We start from the raw sequence: 20573 nt of genomic DNA on the forward strand, positions 1-20573 counted from the left end.
ACCCCTAGTTAAATTCCTCAAGGTGTGTAGTTTCCCAAATGGTGTCAGTTTTGGGGAGTTCCCACTGTTTTGGTCCCACAGGGGCTTTGCAAACGCGACATGGTGCCATGAAACCAATTCAGCAAAATCTGAGCTCCACTAGGTGCTTCTTTGCTTCTGAGGCCTGTGCTTCAGTACATTACCACACTAGGGCCACATGTGGGATATTTCTAAAAACTGCAGAATTTGGGCAATAAATGAGTTGTTTCCCTTGTAAAACCTGTTTTACAGAAAAAAAAATGCTTAAAAATGAATTTCTGCAAAAAAAAAAAAAAATTAATTTGTAAATTTCACCTCTACTTTGCTTTTACTGAGGCTCTGTCACCGGTTTATAAGTACCCTGTCTCCTACCTTATCTTCTTATTTTGAAAAACTATAATTTTTTTAGCAAGTTATGAACAATTTTAGATTTATGCTAATTAGTTCTTAATGTCCAACTGGCTGTTTTTTTACTTTTTACCAAGTGGGAGTTGTAAAGACGTGTATGACGCTGACCAATACGTATTATACACTTCTCTTCATTCCAGCCCAGATTGTTCCACTGCACAGCGTGATCTCGCGAGATCACACTGTGACAGGACTTCCTCCCACAGGTCCTTCACCAGAGCGATGGAAGATTCAACAGACATAGACTCCAGCCGTGCCAGGAAGTTTATCGGAATCTGCAGCGGCTGGAGGCGATATCTGTTCAGTTTTCCATGGCTCCGATGAAGTACCTGTGGTGGGGGAAGTCCCATCACCGCATAGCCTTACTCTTCGTATCCACATACCCTTACTCTGCGTATCCACCCTGTGTGAACTTAGCCTATTCCTTATCTGTTGCAGAAATGCTGCAGATTTTCTCCCCAGAGTGCATCCATTACAATAGATGAATTTCACAGCTAAATCTGCATTAAACTCATTCAGATCTCTAGGCCGGTTCACGTGTTTAATATTTACGTGACGTGTACTCCCAGCCTAAGGCTTCAGTTAGTTTGTGTCATTAAATTTGATACTTACTGTAATTTTTGTATTGTAATAGTGCTGTTTTGTTTTGTTTTTTTGTATTCGATTCATTTACAAAAAACTGCTGCCAGCAGAATAATTCCTTTAAATCCAACTGCCAATAACTAGATAAATTAACAAAAAAATAAATACTTTTTATTGTGCTACTATAGAGCAAAAGACTGACTACACTGATTGATTAAAATGAATATCACCTCCGTTTAGGTTAGAACTGACTGTGCACATTAAACCACGTGTGTATATTGTATTCAGTGTTGCTCGTGGCTGCAGACCAGCGAGTCAAACACCTAACATATGTGGAGAGCAACGGAGGCACATATTAGATTAAAAATTGGTAGTATCAGAGCCCCCCCGACATGTTTCGCTGTGCTATACAGCGTCCACAGGGGTTCAGGGGCTTAATGACATTGCGCCAAAAATACTGGGCTATTTTAAGCTGTCCGGGAAGAACAGCTGAGAAAATCATGCCAACCAATTGTATGCCATCATTGTGGCCAGGCCCCCAAGACGGCCTGATCGACATCACTGCAGGCCAATCGGTGACCTACCACCGAAGACCAATGGGAGGAGCACTACGTCTCCGTCCAATGTTACACAGAGGGGAGAGACATAGTTCCCACCCCCTCCGACGGACGCCAGAGGCAGCCAACTAGGAGGGACTAACGGCAGAGCCGTAACATGTGTCCACCCCCCTTGCATTCCCCCATGTCAGATTTCATCATAAATCATATTTACAACACGTTATATATTGTTTATATCTAGCAGCACTATATAAGATAGGCCGCCAGGTTTTTACTGCACAAATGTGCTAGATTTATTGAGATTTTTCAATGGGTCAAATACGTAAAGGGAAGGGACACAGCCACCCAACCCCTTGGACAAACATGGGAGGCATCACGGTGGGGCTAGGACAAGTGTCCGCCCCCCGTGTGCAATTGCATTTACCGAAGACCAGTGAGAGGAGTACTACGCCTCCGTCCAATGTTACACAGAGGGGAGAGACACAGTTCCCACCCCCTCTGACGGACAACAGAGGCAGCCAATTAAGAGGGACTAACGGCAGAGCCGTAACATATGTACGCCCCCCGTGCATTCCCCCCATGTCAGATTTGGCATGATTTTCTCAGCTGTTCTTCCCAGACAGCTTAAAATAGCCCAGTATTTTCGGCGCAATGTCATTAAACCCCTGAGGACGCTGTATAGCACAGCGAAACATGTCGGGGGGGGGGGGCTCTGATACTACCAATTTTTAATCTAATATGTGCCTCCGTTGCTCTCCACATATGTTAGGTGTTTGACTCGCTGGTCTGCAGCCACGAGCAACACTGAATACAATATACACACGTGGTTGAGGCTGGGTTCGCACTACCTATTTTCAGACGTAAACTAGTCGTATTATGCCTCGTTTTACATCTGAAAATAAGGCTACAATACGTCGGCAAACATCTGCCCATTCATTTGAATGGGTTTGCCGATGTACTGTGCAGACAACCTGTCATTTACGCGTCGTCGTTTGACGGCTGTCAAACGACGACGCGTAAAAATACAGCCTCGTCAAAACAAGTGCAGGACACTTCTTTCAGACGTAATTTGAGCCGTTCTTCATTGAACTCAATGAAGAGCAGCTCAAAATTTATGGCTGTCAGAGAAGCCTGGCAAAATGCGAGGAGGAGCATTTACGTCTGAAACGAGGCAGCTGTTTTCTCCTGAAAACAATCTGTCTTTTCAGACGTAAAAGCCTGCTACCGTGTGCACATACCCTTAATGTGCACAGTCAGTTCTAACCTAAACAGAGGTGATGTTGTTCATTTTAATCAATCAGTGTAGTCAGTCTTTTGCTCTATAGTAGCACAATAAAAATTGTTTATTTTTTTGTTCATTTATCTAATTATTGGCAGTTGGATTTAAAGGAATTATTCTGCTGGTAGCAGTTTTTTGTAAATATATTGTCCTTGATTCCTACCAACTGCTGGGGTCTTTTTCTCTTATGTGTTTTTGTATTAGATTCGGAGCAATTCCTGATGAAGCTTATCAATCGTCCTTTAATTGTCCTAAGGGGAGAGCATGGCTTTATAGGGTGCCGTAAAATGACTGGGACACTAGATTGTAACCGATCGATTTATGACGTTTTTCAACTGGAATTTAATGATGGCGCATACAATCTTAAAGGTTGGTATTGTTGAAATGTAAAGTGTATGTATCCTATATTGCTGCTTGTTATGATTATTGGATTCTTGATTTGTTTAACCCCTTCCCAACACTTGCCGTATGAATACGTCATGGAAAGCTAATGATTCCTGCATTTTGCCATATCCATATGCCAAATGCTTGGCACTGGCTCAGAAACTGAGCTGGTGCTATCAGCGCCGGATGTCAGCGGTATCTTACAGCTGACATCCGGCTGTAATGGCGGGGACTGAAATTAGCTTAGATCCCCGCCATTAACCCCTTAAATGCAGCGCTCAAACACGATCGCTGCATTTAAGGTGTTTGCAGCTCATCGGAACCCCGGCATTGAAATTGCCGGGGTTCCGGTGGCTGGAATGACAACCGGAGGCGTAATACTGGCCTCCCGGTCTGCCTAGCATGGAAGCCGTTCAGGACCCGCCTGGCGGCGTAGCCTTAGCGGCTTCCGTAGCTACCAGCAAGATGGCACCATCTCAGGAGCTGAGCCGGCGTCCTCAGCGGTGGATTTCAGCTGTGTGTTACAGCTGACATCCACCTGTAAGGGCAGGAACCGGAGCTAGCACCGATCCCTGCCATTAACCCCTTAGATGCAGCGATCGAAATCGATCGCTGCATCTTAGCGGTTGCTAGCAGATCGCCAGCCCTGACAAGCAATCAGGGCTGCCGACAGCTGCTATGGCAACAGGAGACACAATGGCCTCCTTCTCTGCCATTATGGAAGCCGATTAGGCTCCGCCGGGAGGCGAAGTCTAATCGGCTTGCTGTCAGTGAATAACTGACAGATCTAATACATTGCACTACATAGGTAGTGCAATGTATTAGAAAAAAAAAAGTCAGACAGTGGGACCTTCAAGTCCCCTTGTGGGACTTGGAAAAAAAGTGTGAAAAAAATAAGTTTGAAAACATAATAAAAGTTTCAAGTCCTAAAATAAAACAATCGTCCTGTTTCCTTATCAAGTCTTTTTGTTATTGAAAAAAAATAATAAACCATAGGTATTTGGTATCCCTGCGACCGTAACTGCCTGAGCTATAAAAATATATAATTTATTGCACGCGGTGAACAGCGTAAAAAAAATACCAGAATTTCAGTTTTTTGGTCACTTTGCCCTACAAATATTGGAATAAATAGTGATCAAAAAGTCGCACGTATCCAAAAATGGTACCTATAAAAACTATAGCTCGGCTCGCAAAAAACAAGCCTTCATACAGCTCCGTCCACTAAACAGTTATGGTTCTCACAACTTGGCGACAGAAAAAATACATTCTTTTTACAAAAGTAATTTTATTGTGCAAAACGTTGTAAACGATAAAGTGCTATAAATTAGGTATCGCCAGAATCTTACTGGCCCGCAGATATAAATTACATGTTAACTTTAAACGCATGGTGAACGCTGTATAAAAAAAACTATGCCAAAATTGCGTGTGTTTTTTTGTTACCTGGCCTCCAAAAAATAGGATAAAATATGATCAAAAAGTCGCACGTACCCCAAAAATGGTGCCTATAATAACTACAGCTCGTCCCGCAAAAAAACAGCCCTCATACCACTACGTCTATGAAAACATAAAATTAGTTAAGGCTCCAATAAGTCAGGAAATAAAAAATATGCAGTTGTGCAGGTCCGAGGTCACTTCAAAGTACCTTTTTTTTTTTTTTTTTTTTTTTCTTTTTTTTTTTTTTTTTGCAGCTTTTTTTCTTGTGAAACCGTCCATCTATTTTCTCACACTTCCTGATTCTGGCCAGTTGCTAGGGGCGTGTCTTACTGTGGGTGATGTTACGGTTTGTCTGTAATGAACGCTGAGGTGATCATTACAATACTGTGAGCGTGCACTGAGCTATGCACAGCAGCACAACACATTATATACAGAGATGTAAATATCTCTGCACACTCCAGAGGAAAGCAATCAGAGGTTTTCTTTTCACTTTCCCTGGCAAGTGCAGAGAAGATAAGACAGGACGGCAGGGTGATTGGAGGGGAGGGGGACTGACGGAGCAGTCCTAGTCTTATCTGATGCCAATTAGCAACTCAGATTACAGTGTCCTGAGACTGGGAGAATCAGAGACCAGTGTACACAGTCTCTTCCATGAACTGTATAGTACATAGAGGCAGACAGACCTTCCTGACGTCACGATGGGACCACCACCCACCTGTACTCACAGGCAGCAGAATTCGTACACTGATACATTCACACAATGTACGTATTTCTGCTAGCAACAGGAGACATACAAAAAATAAGATGTGGTAGAAAAGTGTCACAGTGGCCATTTAAAACATAAAACAAAAAGGAGCCCAAATTCATTAACCCCTTATAATGTGGTGACCGAGCCTCTAAGTGCCCTATCTCCTATATAAGGAGATTGGCGCTATAATGTAGGTGACTAATGCTTTTTATTTAGAAAAACAATCTATTTGAAACCACTTTGAGCGATTTTTAGCTTTATGCTAATGAGTTTCTTAATGCCCAAGTGGGCGTTGTACAGAGGAGTGTATGACCCTGACCAATCAGCATCAAGCACTTCTCTCCATTAATTTACACTGCACTAGCGATATAGTTATATCGTTATGTGCAGCTACATACACAAACACTAACATTACTGTAGTGTCCTGATAATGAATATACATCACTACCAGCCAGGACGTGATGTGTATTCAGAATCCTGACACTTCTGAATCTTTTCTGTGAGATTCCAGCAAGGCAAGCGTAATCTCGTTTGAAATGACAGGTTACATCGTAATCTCGCGAGATTACGCTTGCCTTGCTGGAGTCTCACAGAGACGCTACAGACATGTCAGGATTCTGAATAAGCATCACGTCCAGGCTGGTAGTGATGTATATTCATTATCAGGACACTACAGTAATGTTATAGTGTGTGTATGTAGCTGCACATAACGATATAACTATATCGCTAGTGCAGTGAAACTGAATGGAGAGAAGTGTATGATGCTGATTGGTCACTGTCATACACTCCTCTGTACAATGCCCACTTGGTCTAACGTAAAAACACGCCCACTTGTGCATTAAGAAACTCATTAGCATAGAGCTAAAAATCGCTCAAAAAGTGGTTTAAAATAGATCGTTTTTCAAAATAAAAAGCATTACTGTCACCTACATTACAGCGCCGATCTCCTTTATATAGGAGATAGGGCACTTATAATGTGGTGACAGAGTCTCTTTAAGGACACAGCCACTTTTGGACCCTATGACACAGCCTCATTTTTTAAATCTGACATGTCAATTTATGTGGTAATAACTCTGGAATGCTCTTGCCTATCCAAGCGATTCTGAGATTGTTTTCTCGTGACATATTGTACTTTATGTTCGTGAAAAAATTTGGTTGATAAATTCAATATTTTTTGTGAAAACTCAAATTTAGCGAAAATTTGCAAAAATTAGCATTTTTCTAAATTCAAATGGATCTGCTTGTAAGGGCGGATTTAAAGGAGCGTGTGCGTTTTGCGCACGCAAAAAACACGGCGTTTTGCGTGCGCAAAAGGCACTTAACAGCTCCGTGTGCCATCATATAGGATGCGCGGCTGCGTGATTTTCGCGCAGCCGCCATCATTATGACACTCTGTTTGGATGTTTGTAAATAGAAAAGCACGTGGTGCTTTTCTGTTTGCAAACATACTTTTGACTGCTGTTGCGCGAATCGTGCGCGTCCCACGGAAGTGCTTCCGCGCCTGATTTTCACGTACCCATTGACTTCAATGTGTGCGTGATGCATGAAAAACGCAGAAATATAGGACCTGTCGTGAGTTTTACGCAGCGGTCTCACGCTGCGCAAAAATCACTGACCGTCTGCACTGCCCCATAGACTAATATAGGTTCGTGTGAGGCGCGTGAAAAACATAAATCTTCTCTCCACAGCGCCCACTTGGTCAAAAAGTAAAACACGCCCAGTTGTCCATTAAGAAAGTAATTCGCATAAATCTAAAATAGGTCATAACTCAGAAAAACTACCATTTTTGACGAAGTAAAAACACTGCTGTAATCTACATTACCGTGCCGATCACATTATGTAGAAGATAGGGCACGTATAATGTGGTGACAGAGCCTCTAAGTAAATTATTTTCTCATCTGATACTATGGATTGAGGTATTGTGACATGTTATGCTGTAGAGGGTCAGAATTGTATATGTTTTTTTTGACTTTTTTATACTTTTTGTATTTTGTCCTTAGATTCTACTGGGAAATATTGGACCGTCGGAAATGATACCTCGGTTACTAGCAGTAGCCCATCCCGGGTAGATTTTTTCTTTGAGTTTTTTGACCAGAACAAGGTAGCAATCAAGGTGAATGGCTTCTACCTGAGAGGAGACCATGCTGGTGTTCTTAAAGCCAATGCAGAGTCAATTGATTCCTCCACCTTATGGGAGTACTAACGACCTGTAACCTGTGGCCTCCGTCTATAGCTTCATCTGGATTTGTACTACACATTCTGTGTTTCTTGTGCCTATATCTTTCTCAGCAGAACGTTTCATATGCATTAAACTTTGGTCACTTAAAGGAGTTTTTTTTTTTTTTTTTTTTAGCAGGTATATTTAATTTACCAAAATGACTCTCGCTCAAATAAAACTTTCCAATTGGATGCTGTGTATTTTATATACATCAAATTATTAATGCAGATGCTTTCATTCATCTCTATTTTGTAACCGTTTGCTCCATAACGTAAATTCAAAAGTGTAAGTGCATTGTAGTCTCTTTAGAATACAACTTTAAAAATCTAATTCAGACACCTACTAATGTATTTTCGTTGATCATTAAAGTGATGGATGCAAAAGTGTCTGCTGTTCTAGAGTAACACATACTAAAGGTTGAGAAACGTTGCCACATAAAACACCATTATCCACATGACATTCTGGTAGACCAATCAACTGACATTAGATTAAGCCTCTGTTCGCACTCTGCAGTCAACTTGTGTATTCTGCCATTGATGTGAAATGGCATGGTTTTTGCCATGACTTTACAAAAATTGCTTAAAAAATGGCAAATTGACCGCGATGAGTGAACACAGCATGTGGCAAATCTTAGCAAGACTGGGCCCAAAACAAACGGACTTCAGTCTTTGAAGATTTTTTCTGTTTAGCTTTATAATCACATGGGTTCAAATAAGAAATAAATCTGATCAAAGAAACAAGCTCGCTTAGAGGTCTTGCAAATGACCAGAGCAGTTTTAGTTAAATGATATGTAGTAAAACCTGCTTGAAAAAAACACTTAAAAAATTAATAAACACTTGGTCTTCTATAAACTGGTGCCAATCTTTAAGAAATTAAATGCAGACACAGGTCATCAGCTATTGTATAATATACACACTATTTGCATATTTTACCCATTAGCTTACTCCATATAATGGTGCTAAATATTTATGTAAATACAATGTTTTTCATTTTTTTATTGGCTTCAGATAATGTTGACATTATCTCAGTATTATGAATGAGGTGTAAACATCCATTCAAGATGGTCAGCAGGTATGGAGTTCTGGGAGTTGACACTACAGTGCCAGTACCAAGTTCACCAAACTTTGTATAGGTGCAAAACTTACATATTGAGAATCTAGAACATGATCACTGCATATACTTTTCAATATAGAATGTTTACAATGTTCATCTGTAAATTATGGCAAGGCTCCCATTTGTGGAGCGGTTTGGTCATGTTGGGCCCAGCTGAAACTGCTGTTTTGGTGCAGGTCTTCTCAAGAAGGGTTCTTTTATTTTTTTTTCTCAGCGCTTCCCTTTACAGAGTCAGAATTAAATTATACCATTCTGGCTGGCTACAGAGATACCACCAGGGGGAGATTTGGGGCTATCCGTGTACATGGATTTTTACATCTGGGATCTGTGGAATTCCATGGCATTTCTTGAGACCAATCATTGCTAATATTTTTTGAATGCACTATTTGCACAACTATCAATTTTTTTTTTTTTGTTCCTGGAAATAGTCTGGACTGAAAGGCAGGCCCACCTCCTTCATTTTTATGTTCTCGCAAAATTCTGATATAGGCTTTACGCTATGTCTAGTGTCAGTCTTTTTGCTGCTGCCGTATTCACATTGACATGGCAGGATTTAGTTCCTGTATTTTTTTTCCTTCTGGGCATTGGAAAACTGGTAGTTGGGAATAAAATAAACCTAGATATCTGAGTCATAGGTAGTGAGTCTTTTCTGCAACTTTAGGGAAAATAACAGTGTTATGTATGGAATTTAGTTTTTTTTGTCCTCCTTTTTGTATAAACATTTGTACTTAGAATTGTCATTCATATAATTTACTACACTAGAATTGGATTTTTATAGAGATCTTGAATTGTAGTAAAAATGTCTGTCTAATCATGTATCTCTTACCTCCCAATGGGTAATCAACAAGTCCACCTGTGTTTTAAAGATTTTTGTTTTAAGTGTTAATGTAAAGCTCCAGACAGTCCCAAGCTCTGTTACTTGTGACCGTGTGCTGTATTTTTGTTTGGCTGGTATGTAAATTTGCTATATACTGGCTGCATTTAAATAAAGTAAATAAATTGGATACATTTTGTTTTCTGTATTTATTTTCCAACCTACATGTATTTGGTCTTGTTTTTCGCAAAACATTGGGCTTCCATATTGTGTAAAAAATAAAATTAATTGTAATGATGGGGGTAGGGAAACGGACAAGTGAGCCCTAATCTACCCGCCACTCTGTCCCTGCCTACTTGCAACGACCCGCCCTAGGCGACGGGGTACAACTGGGCGGCGGTCCCTATGCTCAGTAAGTGCACGAGACAAACAGACAAGGGTACACAAAGCTAAGGGAAATGGGGCAGTTGCCCACGGCAACACAGTGAGCAACAAGAGTGGTGAACGAGCCGAGTCAAACCAGGAGTGTACGAGGTACCAAACGCAGCGCAGGAGAGTAGTCCGTAAGCCCGGGTCAGTATGGAGCAGGATCAAATAGTTAGAAGCTGTAGCTGGGCCAGGAAACCACACGAGAAGAATCACAAGCAAAGGCGGAACAGGAAAGGCAGGTATAAATAGACAGAGGGCGGGAGCTAGCTGAGTCTGGCCAGGCTGCGATAGGCTCTCCCACTCCTAAGCCTGCTATCCTGAGTGGTGGAAGATGGAGTCAGTCTCAGAGACATAGACTCAGGTACAGACTGATTACCTATAGGCGTATACACAGAAGTTGTGCCTGGCAGATCCTTTACATTAATAGATATATTTTACTTTTTTGAAAATATAGAAGGAAAAATTTGATTTTAGGTTTTTTTTTATGAAGAATTTATTTTACATTTGGTGCATGCCACTAGGTAAACACTCCTGAATACATATTTGGCAACTTCTGAGGTCTTCAGCGATACCAAATATGTGTGCGTTTCTTACAGGCTGGGCGCAAGGCAAGTTTACAATTAATGGTTCGCAAACTGGCTTTTTGAGAGCAATTTTCCAAAGTTGACGAGTCTATGGAGGGATGCGTGAAGTGCAAAAAAAATAGGACATGTCCTATTTTGTCACGAACTCTTCACACGGTCCGTTGAAACATGTGATTACATAGGTCCATATGATGGCCATTGCCTTAACGGCTGTCACACAGACGTATAACACGGTTGTGTGAATAAGGCCTAATACCGTGAACCGGCGCTACAAGTGTCGACCATTCAGTATGCTCAGTGACAGGAATGAAGGGAAAGCTGCGCTCGTACGGGCCCTGATCGATTAGATATTGATGGCCTATCCTGAGAATAGGCCATCAATCGTTGGGGACTGGAAAACCCCTTTAACCTGTTAGTGACTGCCAATACGCCTTTTCACATCGGTCACTAACGGGCTTTATTCTGATGCATAAGCCTTTTTACGGCACTGCATCAGGATAAATAAACAGAGCAGGGAGCTGTCAAATCTCTCTGCTCTCAACTGCCAGAGGTAGCTGGGGGTGTCCCTGCTCGAACGTGTGAGATCTATATAAGTATCGATCTCACCCGTTTAACCCTTCAGATGCGGTGCTCAATAGCATGCACCGCGTCTGAGTGGTTTTGCAGAGAGGGAGGGAGCTCCCTCTCATCCCACTGACACCCCGCAATAAGATCGCCGAGTGTCTGTGTCTTTGATGGCAGCCGGGGGCCTAATAAAGGTCATGACCTAGCATATGCCTGTCCGTTTTAAATGGACAGGCAGTAATACACTGCAATAGAAAAGTATTGCAGTATAGTATAATAGCGATCGGAGAATCGAATATTAAAGTCCCCTACTGGGACTAGTAAAAAACTTAAAAAATAAAAGTTAATAAAAAAAATAAATATTAAAAACCCACTTTTTCCCCTTACAAAATGCTTTACTATTAAAACCAAAATAAAGTAAAAAAAAGTTACACATATTTGGTATCACCGTGTCCGTAACGACCCCGACTATAAATCTATTACATTATTTAACCCGCATGGTGAACGCCGTAAAAATGTAATAAACTATGGAAAAATTGCTGTTTTCTGTGAATCCTGACTTTAAAAAAATGTGATCAAAAAGTCGCATCTACTCCAGAATGGTACCAATAAAAACTACAAGTATTCCCACAAAAAAAAGCCCCCCTACAACTGCATCGGCAGAACAATAAAAGTTATGGCTCTTCAAATATGGAGACGCAAATATAAATTTTTTAAAAAAAAGCATTTTTACTGTGTAGAGGTAGTAACATTTCAGGGTTTTTTTTTTCTATTCCCCCCCCCCCCCCCCAAAATAAGTTAATCAATAAATATGTACCTCCAAAATGGTGCTATTAAAAAATACAACTTGTCCCGCAAAAAACGACCTTATACAGCTATGTCGACGCAAAAATAAAAGTTATAGCTCTTGGAATGCGACGATGGAAAAACGTAAAAAATGGTTTGGTCATTAAGGTTTAAAATAGGCTGGTCATTAAGGGGTTAACACTCCCCAAAATTTTATTTATGGAAATTACTCGCCCCCCCAAGGTATTAATTTAACATCATAGATTTAAAAATCTTCCATGTAAAATGTATGCAGCGTGCGGATGACATTTTACAAATCTTATCTACTTGCCTCGTACTGTAATCTGCAGATTTTACCTGCGCAATTCTGCGTGTAAAATCACCCGAAGCCTGGGGCTACATGGTGACTTTGGCTGCGACATAGGTAGAGAGACACAGCTAAAGATCACTTACTTTCATTAACTGCGATGTATGCTTTGGGACATTGCGACCTGCAGGCAACTGCGACACGACAGTTTGGATTTCTTGCAACTGAATTTCTCGGATGTCGCGTCAACTTGCGCGTTGCGACACAACCACATTGGCTTTTGATACTTGCAATGTAGGCTACAGTACATAGCGATCTTTGGCCGGGCGACGTGTCGCGGCCAACGTCGCCATGTATCATCTAGCTAGATAGAAAGACAAATATATTGAGAAAAAAAATAATTTTCTCCCAAATACAGCCTGCTCGTGTGGGAGAAGATATAACTGGTGATCAGTGTGACAGGCTGTCACAGCAATCACGTGACCAGAGACCACACTGAGTGGTCTCTGGATGGAGCTCCATCATACAGCGGTCTCCAGCCAGCTGTATCATGGAGTGCATAAGTCAGTGCGCAAGCGCTGCTGGGAGGAGCAATGAAGTTTTGTGATACAGTTGTCTAGAGACAGCTTATATCACTGCAGACCTCACAGTCTGTGTTTAAATCTTTATGATGGGGTGGGGTGCCTACAGGGGGCTGTGTGGCACTACCTACAAGGAGACTGTGTGGCACTACCTATAAGGGCTGTGTGGCACGGTCTAAAAGGCAGAGGTGGGGGTCTGTATGGCACAGTCTACAAGGAGGTGTTGGGGGATTATGGCACTGTCTGTCTACAGGGAAGCTGTATGGCACAATCTACGGGGGGCAGCTGTGTGTGGCAGCCAGGGAGAGGGGCATTATATTGTGTAGGGGCACTAGTGGGCAATATACTGTGTGTGGCACTTAGGGGGCATAATACTGTGTGGGCACAATTAGAAGACCAAATACTGTGTCCTTGAAGGGGTTATAATATATATTAAATATTCTGTATGGGGGCACTAAAGTGGCATTATACTGTGAGTGGGGCACTAGACAGGGCATTATACGTATAATGTTTTTATGATGGGGTGGGGCGCCGAAAGATCATTTCGCACAGGGCGCCATCTATCCTAAGGCCGGCCCTGGATGAAGCAATCTGTATCTTGACTCTTAACGCATTAAATACACCGTGGCAAACTTTAACTTGACTTTTTCAATGGCTTTTGTTGTGTGATATCACGCTGCAGCAAGTTATTAGTCAAGATAAAGATGGCTACATCTGTATATCTATGTCTACAACTATATCTATTTATAGATCTTTATCTTTCTATATCTATCAGCTCTATCTCCATGCTATTTGCTCTAGCTACCGGCTCTATTATCTCTAGCTGTATTAGGCTTCGTTCACATATGCGTCAGGGCTCTATTCTGAAGTTCCGTCTGAGCTTTCCGTCAGAATGGAGCCCTGACAAACAAACGGAAACCATAGGTGATTTCGATGATGACTGATCCGGTGCCAATGGTTTCCCTTTGTCTCTGTTGTGCAAAGCTTCCGTCGTTTTGACGGAATGTATAGCATAGTCGACTACGGTATTGAATCCGTCAAAACAACTGAACCCTTGCACAACTGAGACAAACTGAAACCATTGGCACTGGATCAGTCACCATTGAATTCAATAGTGATGGAAACGGAAACCTACGGTTTACGTTTGTTTCAGTCAGGGCTCCATTCTGACGGAAAGCTCAGATGAAACGTCAGAACAGAGCTCTGACGCATATGTGAACGAAGCCTTAGGGCCTGTTCACATCCGTGTTGGCTTTCCGTTCCGGGGTTCAGTCGGAGGTTTCCGTCGGGTGAACCCCGCAACGGAAAGTCAAACTGAAACCATATCAATGATGACGGAAACATTGCTAATGGTTTCCGTTTGTCATCATTCCGGCATGTTTCCGTTTTAATGACAGAATCAATAGCAGGGTCGACTGCGGTATTGATTCCGCCAGAAAAACGGAAACCTGCCGGAATGGTGACGAACGGAAATCATTAGCAATGTTTCCGTCACTATTGATATCAATGGTGACAAAGGGAAGCTGTAGTTTCAGTTTGACTTTCCGTTGCGGGGTTCACCCGACGGAACCCCGGAGTGGAAAGCCAACGCTGATGTGAACAGGCCCTTAGAGCTACAGCTACCAGTTTTATTAGCGATTTCAGCTCTGAGCTCTAGCTCAATTATCTCGCTCTCCATTAGCTCTGTAGCAGCAGGCAAAATGCAGTTAGAGACAGTGACACAGAAGATATTTTCCAAACATGTGCTTTGCCGGTTTTGTTTTGTGACCAAATTAAAATGTACAGCTTTCACATTTAGGCACAAAACACAAATGAACTTCTGCTCGGCTAAACACCAACTTAAAGGGAATGTGTTGCCAGCAAAACATGTTTTGTTTTTTTTTTAGTTAAACAGTTAGTGTATAGGTGATTAAACATTGTTCTAATTTTATTTATTTTTTTCACGAGTCAGGAAATATTATAAATTGGATTCAATTTATAATATTTCCCAGCACTGGTCACTAGATGGAGCCATTCCCAAAATTGCAGCATTGCATGTGGTAAAGCAACCACATTGCTTTATGCTGCAAAATTTGAGAAAACTCACTCGCTCTAGTGAGCTCTCAGAATCCCCCCCTCCTTTATCCTGGCTAGTGCCGGGAGAAACGAGGGGTTTGAACGGTCTAACCTCCTACATTGTGTGTCGCCATTTTTTGAGCTAACACAGTGTAGAAGGTTAACATACAGTAGTAAACACACTGAAACACGAACATACATAGAAATAACTTACCTGCTCCAGTCGCCTCCGGTCCATCCGCTCCGTCTGCTGCCGCTGCTCCATGTGCACAAGTCCGGAAGCCGCGGCCAGAAGTAGTAATCTTACTGTCCAGCCGCGACTTCCGGTCCACAGTAAAATGGGGCCGGACGGCGCGCATTTCAAATTGAACTGTGTGGGAGCGGCGCATGCGCAGTTCCCACACAGCGGCGTACACGAAAGTGGATGGAACGGGCCCCGTTCGCAGTCCCTATGGGACTGGAGCTGCCGTATTCCATGTCTGTATGTGTCGTTAAACGACACATACAGAAATGGAAAAAAAATGGCAGCCCCCATAGGGAAGAAAAAGTGTAAAAATAGAAAAAAGTAACACACAAATTAATCCAAACGTTTTTAATAAAGCACTAACATCTTTAACATATTAAAAAAAAAATTGTGGTGACACTGTTCCTTTAACTCGCTTTTTCCCTTATACGAGTGGCATACTATCAACCACCGAAAAACTAAAACAGTGTGTTAACTCACCCAAACATCACACGTCCAGCAGACCTCAATATTACTTTTTTCCAGACAGACAGGTTCTGTCTTTTCACACGGCTCCCTCAAGTACACAGAATGCCTACCTTTTAAAGGGAAGGTGTCACGAAAAAAAAAAACATTTTATGTTATTGCTTTTAGTATGTCATTAAAATAAATGTTATTTATTTGTGTTTTTGTGTTCTTTGTTCTTTCTTTTACTTCTCTATGGGGACTGCCATTTTTTTTTTCATCTCTGTATGTGTCGATTAACGACACATACAGAGATGGAATACGGCACATACATCCCGATAGAGAATGTGAACGGGAGCCGTCTGTGTTGGAACGGCACATGCGCCGCTCCCACACAGTCCAAAAGGAAGGTCTTCGGCAAAGCGACATCCGGCGCCATTTTCATGTGGACCAGAAGCCGCGGCCGGACAGTAAGATGACTACTTCTGGTTGCAGCTTCCGTCCATATGTTACATAGTTACATAGTTACATAGTTAGTACGGCTGAAAAAAGACACATGTCCATCAAGTTCAACCAAGGGAAGGAAAAATTTCTACACATAGGAGCTAATATTTTTTTGTTCTAGGAAATTATCTAACCCTTTTTTAAAGCCATCTACTGTCCCTGCTGTGACCAGCTCCTGCGGTAGGCTATTCCATAAATTCACCGTTCTTACTGTAAAGAAGCCTTGTCGCCTCTGCAGCTTGAACCTTTTTTTCTCCAGACGGAGGGAGTGCCCCCTTGTTTTTTGAGGGGGTTTTACAAGGAACAGGATTTCACCATATTTTTTGTATGTGCCATTAATATATTTATATAAGTTAATCATGTCCCCCCTTAGTCGTCTTTTTTCAAGGCTAAATAGGTCTAATTCTTTCAATCTTTCCTCATAACTTAAATTCTCCATGCCCCTTATTAGCTTCGTTGCTCTTCTTTGTATTTTTTCCAACTCCAGTGTATCCTTTTTATGAACTGGAGCCCAGAACTGAACTGCATATTCTAGATGAGGCCTCACTAATGCTTTGTAAAGTGGCATTATTACATCCCTGTCCCGTGAGTCCATGCCTCTTTTAATACACGACAATATCCTGCTGGCCTTTGAAGCAGCTGATTGACACTGCATGCTGTTATTGAGTTTATGATTTACAAGTACACCCAGATCCTTCTCAACAAGTGAATCCGCCAGTGTAGCGCCCCCTAGGACATATGATGCATGCAGGTTGTTGGTACCCAGATGCATAACTTTACATTTATCTACATTAAACTTCATCTGCCAAGTGGACGCCCAAACACTTAGTTTGTTTAAATCTGCCTGTAATTCATGAACATCTTCCATAGTCTGAACTATATTACATAGCTTGGTGTCATCTGCAAAAATAGAAATAGTGCTATTAATCCCTTCCTCTATATCATTAATAAATAAGTTGAATAATAGTGGTCCCAGCACTGAACCCTGGGGTACACCACTTATAACCGGTGACCATTCAGAGAAGGAATCATTGACCACAACTCTCTGGATACGGTCCTTGAGCCAATTCTCAATCCAATTACAAACTATATTTTCTAAACCTATAGTCCTTAATTTACCCATTAGGCGTCTATGGGGGACAGTGTCAAATGCCTTTGCAAAGTCCAAAAACACTAAATCCACATCGGCCCCTCTGTCTAGACTTCTGCTCACCTCTTCATAAAAACAGATTAGGTTAGTTTGACAACTTCTGTCCTTAGTAAAACCGTGCTGGCTGTCACTTATAATGCTATTTATTGTCACATAATCCTGTATATAGTCCCTCAATAGCCCCTCAAACATTTTCCCCACGATGGATGTTAAGCTTACTGGTCTATAATTACCCGGGGAAGACCTAGAGCCCTTTTTGAAAATAGGCACCACATTTGCCCTGCGCCAGTCCCTTGGCACTATACCAGTCACTAGAGATTCTCTGAATATTATGAAAAGGGGGACAGAAATAACTGAACTAAGCTCTTTAAGAATTCTAGGGTGTAACCCATCTGCTCCCGGGGCCTTGTGCACATTTATTTTATTTAATTTAGCTTGGACCATCTCTACATTCATCCAATTCAGTATATCAACTGATATATTAACAGCACTGGCACCGGCTACATCAGCTGCTCTTTCTTCTGTTGTATATACAGAGCTAAAGAACCCATTTAGTAACTCTGCCTTCTCTTGATCCCCTGTGATCAACTCCCCATTACCATTATACCATTATCTAGGGGTCCTACATGTTCAGACCTTGGCTTTTTTGCATTTATATGCTTGAAGAATTTTTTGGGATTTGTTTTACTATCCCTGGCCACCTGCCTTTCATTTTGTATTTTTGCTAATTTTATTACATTTTTACAGATTTTATTAAGCTCTTTATATTTTACAAAGGCTACAGCTGTACCCTCAGATTTGTATTTTTTAAATGCCCTTTTTTTGTCATGTATTGCCCCTTTCACAGAAGGTGTAAGCCATGTGGGGTTTAATTTGAGTCGTTTATACTTATTACCTGTAGGAATAAATTTTGCACTATAATAACTCAAAGTAGATTTATCATTTGTTCCATTATTTGACATTAGTTCTTCCCAGTCTATATCCTGAATTGCAGACCTCATCCTGGGGAAATTGGCTTTCTTAAAATTAAATGTTTTTGCCCTCCCAGCCTGCGTTTGTTTTTTACAATATAGGTAAAATGTAACTATATTGTGATCACTGTTACCGAGGTTTTCACGAACATTGACATTCCCAACAAGATCTGCATTATTAGAAATGACCAGATCCAACAGAGCTTCACCTCTAGTCGGGTCTTCCACAAACTGGCCCATAAAATTTTCCTGCAACAGGTTGAGGAAATGTCTCCCCTTTGCAGTTGAAGCCGAACCATGACACCAATTAATATCCCGGAAATTAAAATCTCCCATTATCACTACAGTACCCGCCTGTGCAGCCCACTCCATCTGTTTATATAGCTGACCTTCCATCTCCTCAGTTATATTGGGGGGTCTATAGATCACACCAAAAGTAATTTTTTCAGTGTTTACCTCCCTTTCTAGTTCCACCCACAAGGTTTCAACCTCCTCACAGTCTTCACCCACTATTGTCTCTTTCACACTCGCCTTCATATCACTTCTCACATACAGACATACACCACCACCTTTCCTATTTGTCCTGTCTTTACGAAAAAGTGTAAAACCCTGTAGATTTACAGCCCAGTCATGTGAAGAGTCCAGCCATGTTTCAGCAACACCAACTATATCTATATTTTCTTCCAGTATCAAGGCCTCCAGCTCCCCCATTTTGCTTGCTAAACTTCTGGCATTTGTGAACATACACTTTAACTTGCCTGTCAGTTTTTCACTTTTATTATCAGAAATGTGATTTGACATTAATCGGTCCTTTTTATTTACACTGATGTTTTGTAACGAAAGGATCTCCTTATCTTGTTGTCTAGTCCTCTCCCCACATTCTGTTTCTCCCCCCACCAAAATAGTCTGACCCCTCTCTAACCTGGCTACCCCTTTTTTTTCTACATTGACCTCCCTCCTCAGCCCTAGTTTAAATACTCCGCCACCCCAGCTAGAATTCTCTCCCCCAGCACAGCGGACCCCCTTCCATTTAGGTGCAAATCATCTGCAGAATACAGTTTGTACCCCAATGAAAAGTCAGCCCAGTGCTCTAGGAACCCAAATCCTTCTCCTCTACACCAAGACTTCAGCCATGCATTTAACTCCCTAAGCTCCCGCTGTCTTTCCTGTGATGCGCATGGCACAGGCAGTATTCCTGAGAATACAACCTTGGAGGTCCTTCCCTTCAGCTTGTAGCCTAGTTCTTTAAAATTATTCTTAAGGCTCCTCCACCTACCATTTATTCTGTCGTTGGTACCGACATGGACCACGACAGCTGGATCATCACCAGCCCCTCCCAGCAATTTGTCCACCCGTTCCACCACATGCCGAACCCTGGCACCAGGGAGACAGCAAACCATTCGGTTGAGGTGGTCTTGGCGACAAATAATTCTATCCGTCTTCCTGATTATAGAATCCCCTACGACTATCAATTGTCTTGGCTTACCTGCATTACCATCCCGCCGACTACAAGCTGGGCTGTTCTCCCGGCTGTTAGGGAGATCAGTATCCACTAGGGCTGCCATTTCTGAGACTGACACCCTCGCATCATCACCCAACTTGGCAATTTTGCCTGGAATGTCAGAAACCGGATCGGCCTTCCTTGTCTTTGACCCCTTTCTACTGCCCCTAACTACATTAACCCAGCTACTTACCTGATCCTGCTCACCCATGTCTTCACCCTCCAGTTGTAACCCACTAACTGCATGCTCTGTGAGCAGCAAGCTCCGTTCAAAATTGTCTATCCTCCTCAGTGTTGCATTCTGCTCCTCTAGATCTCTAATACGAGCTTCTAGGTGAACAATATGCTCACATCTGCCACAGAGATATTCACCCTGGAACTCCGGCTCCAGTCGTGCATACATATGGCAAACTGTGCACTGAAGAAAACCTCCAATCTTGCTGTCCATTATCCCAGTTACAAAAAAACAGCGAACAGGTGTTAATCAAAAAGATAAAGAAGTAGAAGAGCACTTACTTGGGCTTTAACTCCTCTTTTGAACTCCGGTTTTTGGAACTCCACTTAATATACAAACCACTTGTATGTTCAGAAGCAAGGACTAGGAGCAGAGGCAGGAGCAGGTAAGTTATGTTTGTGTATGTGATATGTGTGTATGTTCGTGTTATACTGTCTGATTACCACTGTATCTAATCCTCCTACACTGCATTCGCTCAAAAAAATGGCGGCACACAGTGTAGGAGGTTTGAACATTCAACCCCCTCCTTTCTCCTGGCACTAGCCAGGATAAAGGAGGGGGGATTGTTTGAGCACACTAGAGCGAGTGTGTCTTCTCCAATTTTGCAGCATAAAGCAGTGAGGTTGCTTTACCACATGCCAATGCTGCAATTTTGGGAATTG

At 42.0% G+C, this 20573-nt stretch overlaps 1 protein-coding gene across 2 annotated transcripts in view; it reads left to right on the forward strand.

Annotated features, from left to right (window-relative positions):
* FSCN1 (fascin actin-bundling protein 1) overlaps positions 1 to 9746 on the forward strand; it is a 63973-nt gene extending 54227 nt beyond the window's left edge. For both annotated transcript variants that reach the window (XM_075830022.1, XM_075830021.1), the window contains 2 exons: positions 3049 to 3213; positions 7411 to 9746. In XM_075830022.1, the coding sequence (XP_075686137.1) occupies positions 3049 to 3213; positions 7411 to 7613 (368 nt within the window). In that variant the 3' untranslated portion in view covers positions 7614 to 9746. The remainder of the gene's footprint in view (positions 1 to 3048; positions 3214 to 7410) is intronic.
* Positions 9747 to 20573: the final 10827 nt, after the last annotated feature.

Source organism: Rhinoderma darwinii, chromosome 6 (genome assembly GCF_050947455.1).
Source record: "Rhinoderma darwinii isolate aRhiDar2 chromosome 6, aRhiDar2.hap1, whole genome shotgun sequence".
NCBI classification, from domain to species: Eukaryota; Metazoa; Chordata; class Amphibia; order Anura; family Rhinodermatidae; genus Rhinoderma; species Rhinoderma darwinii.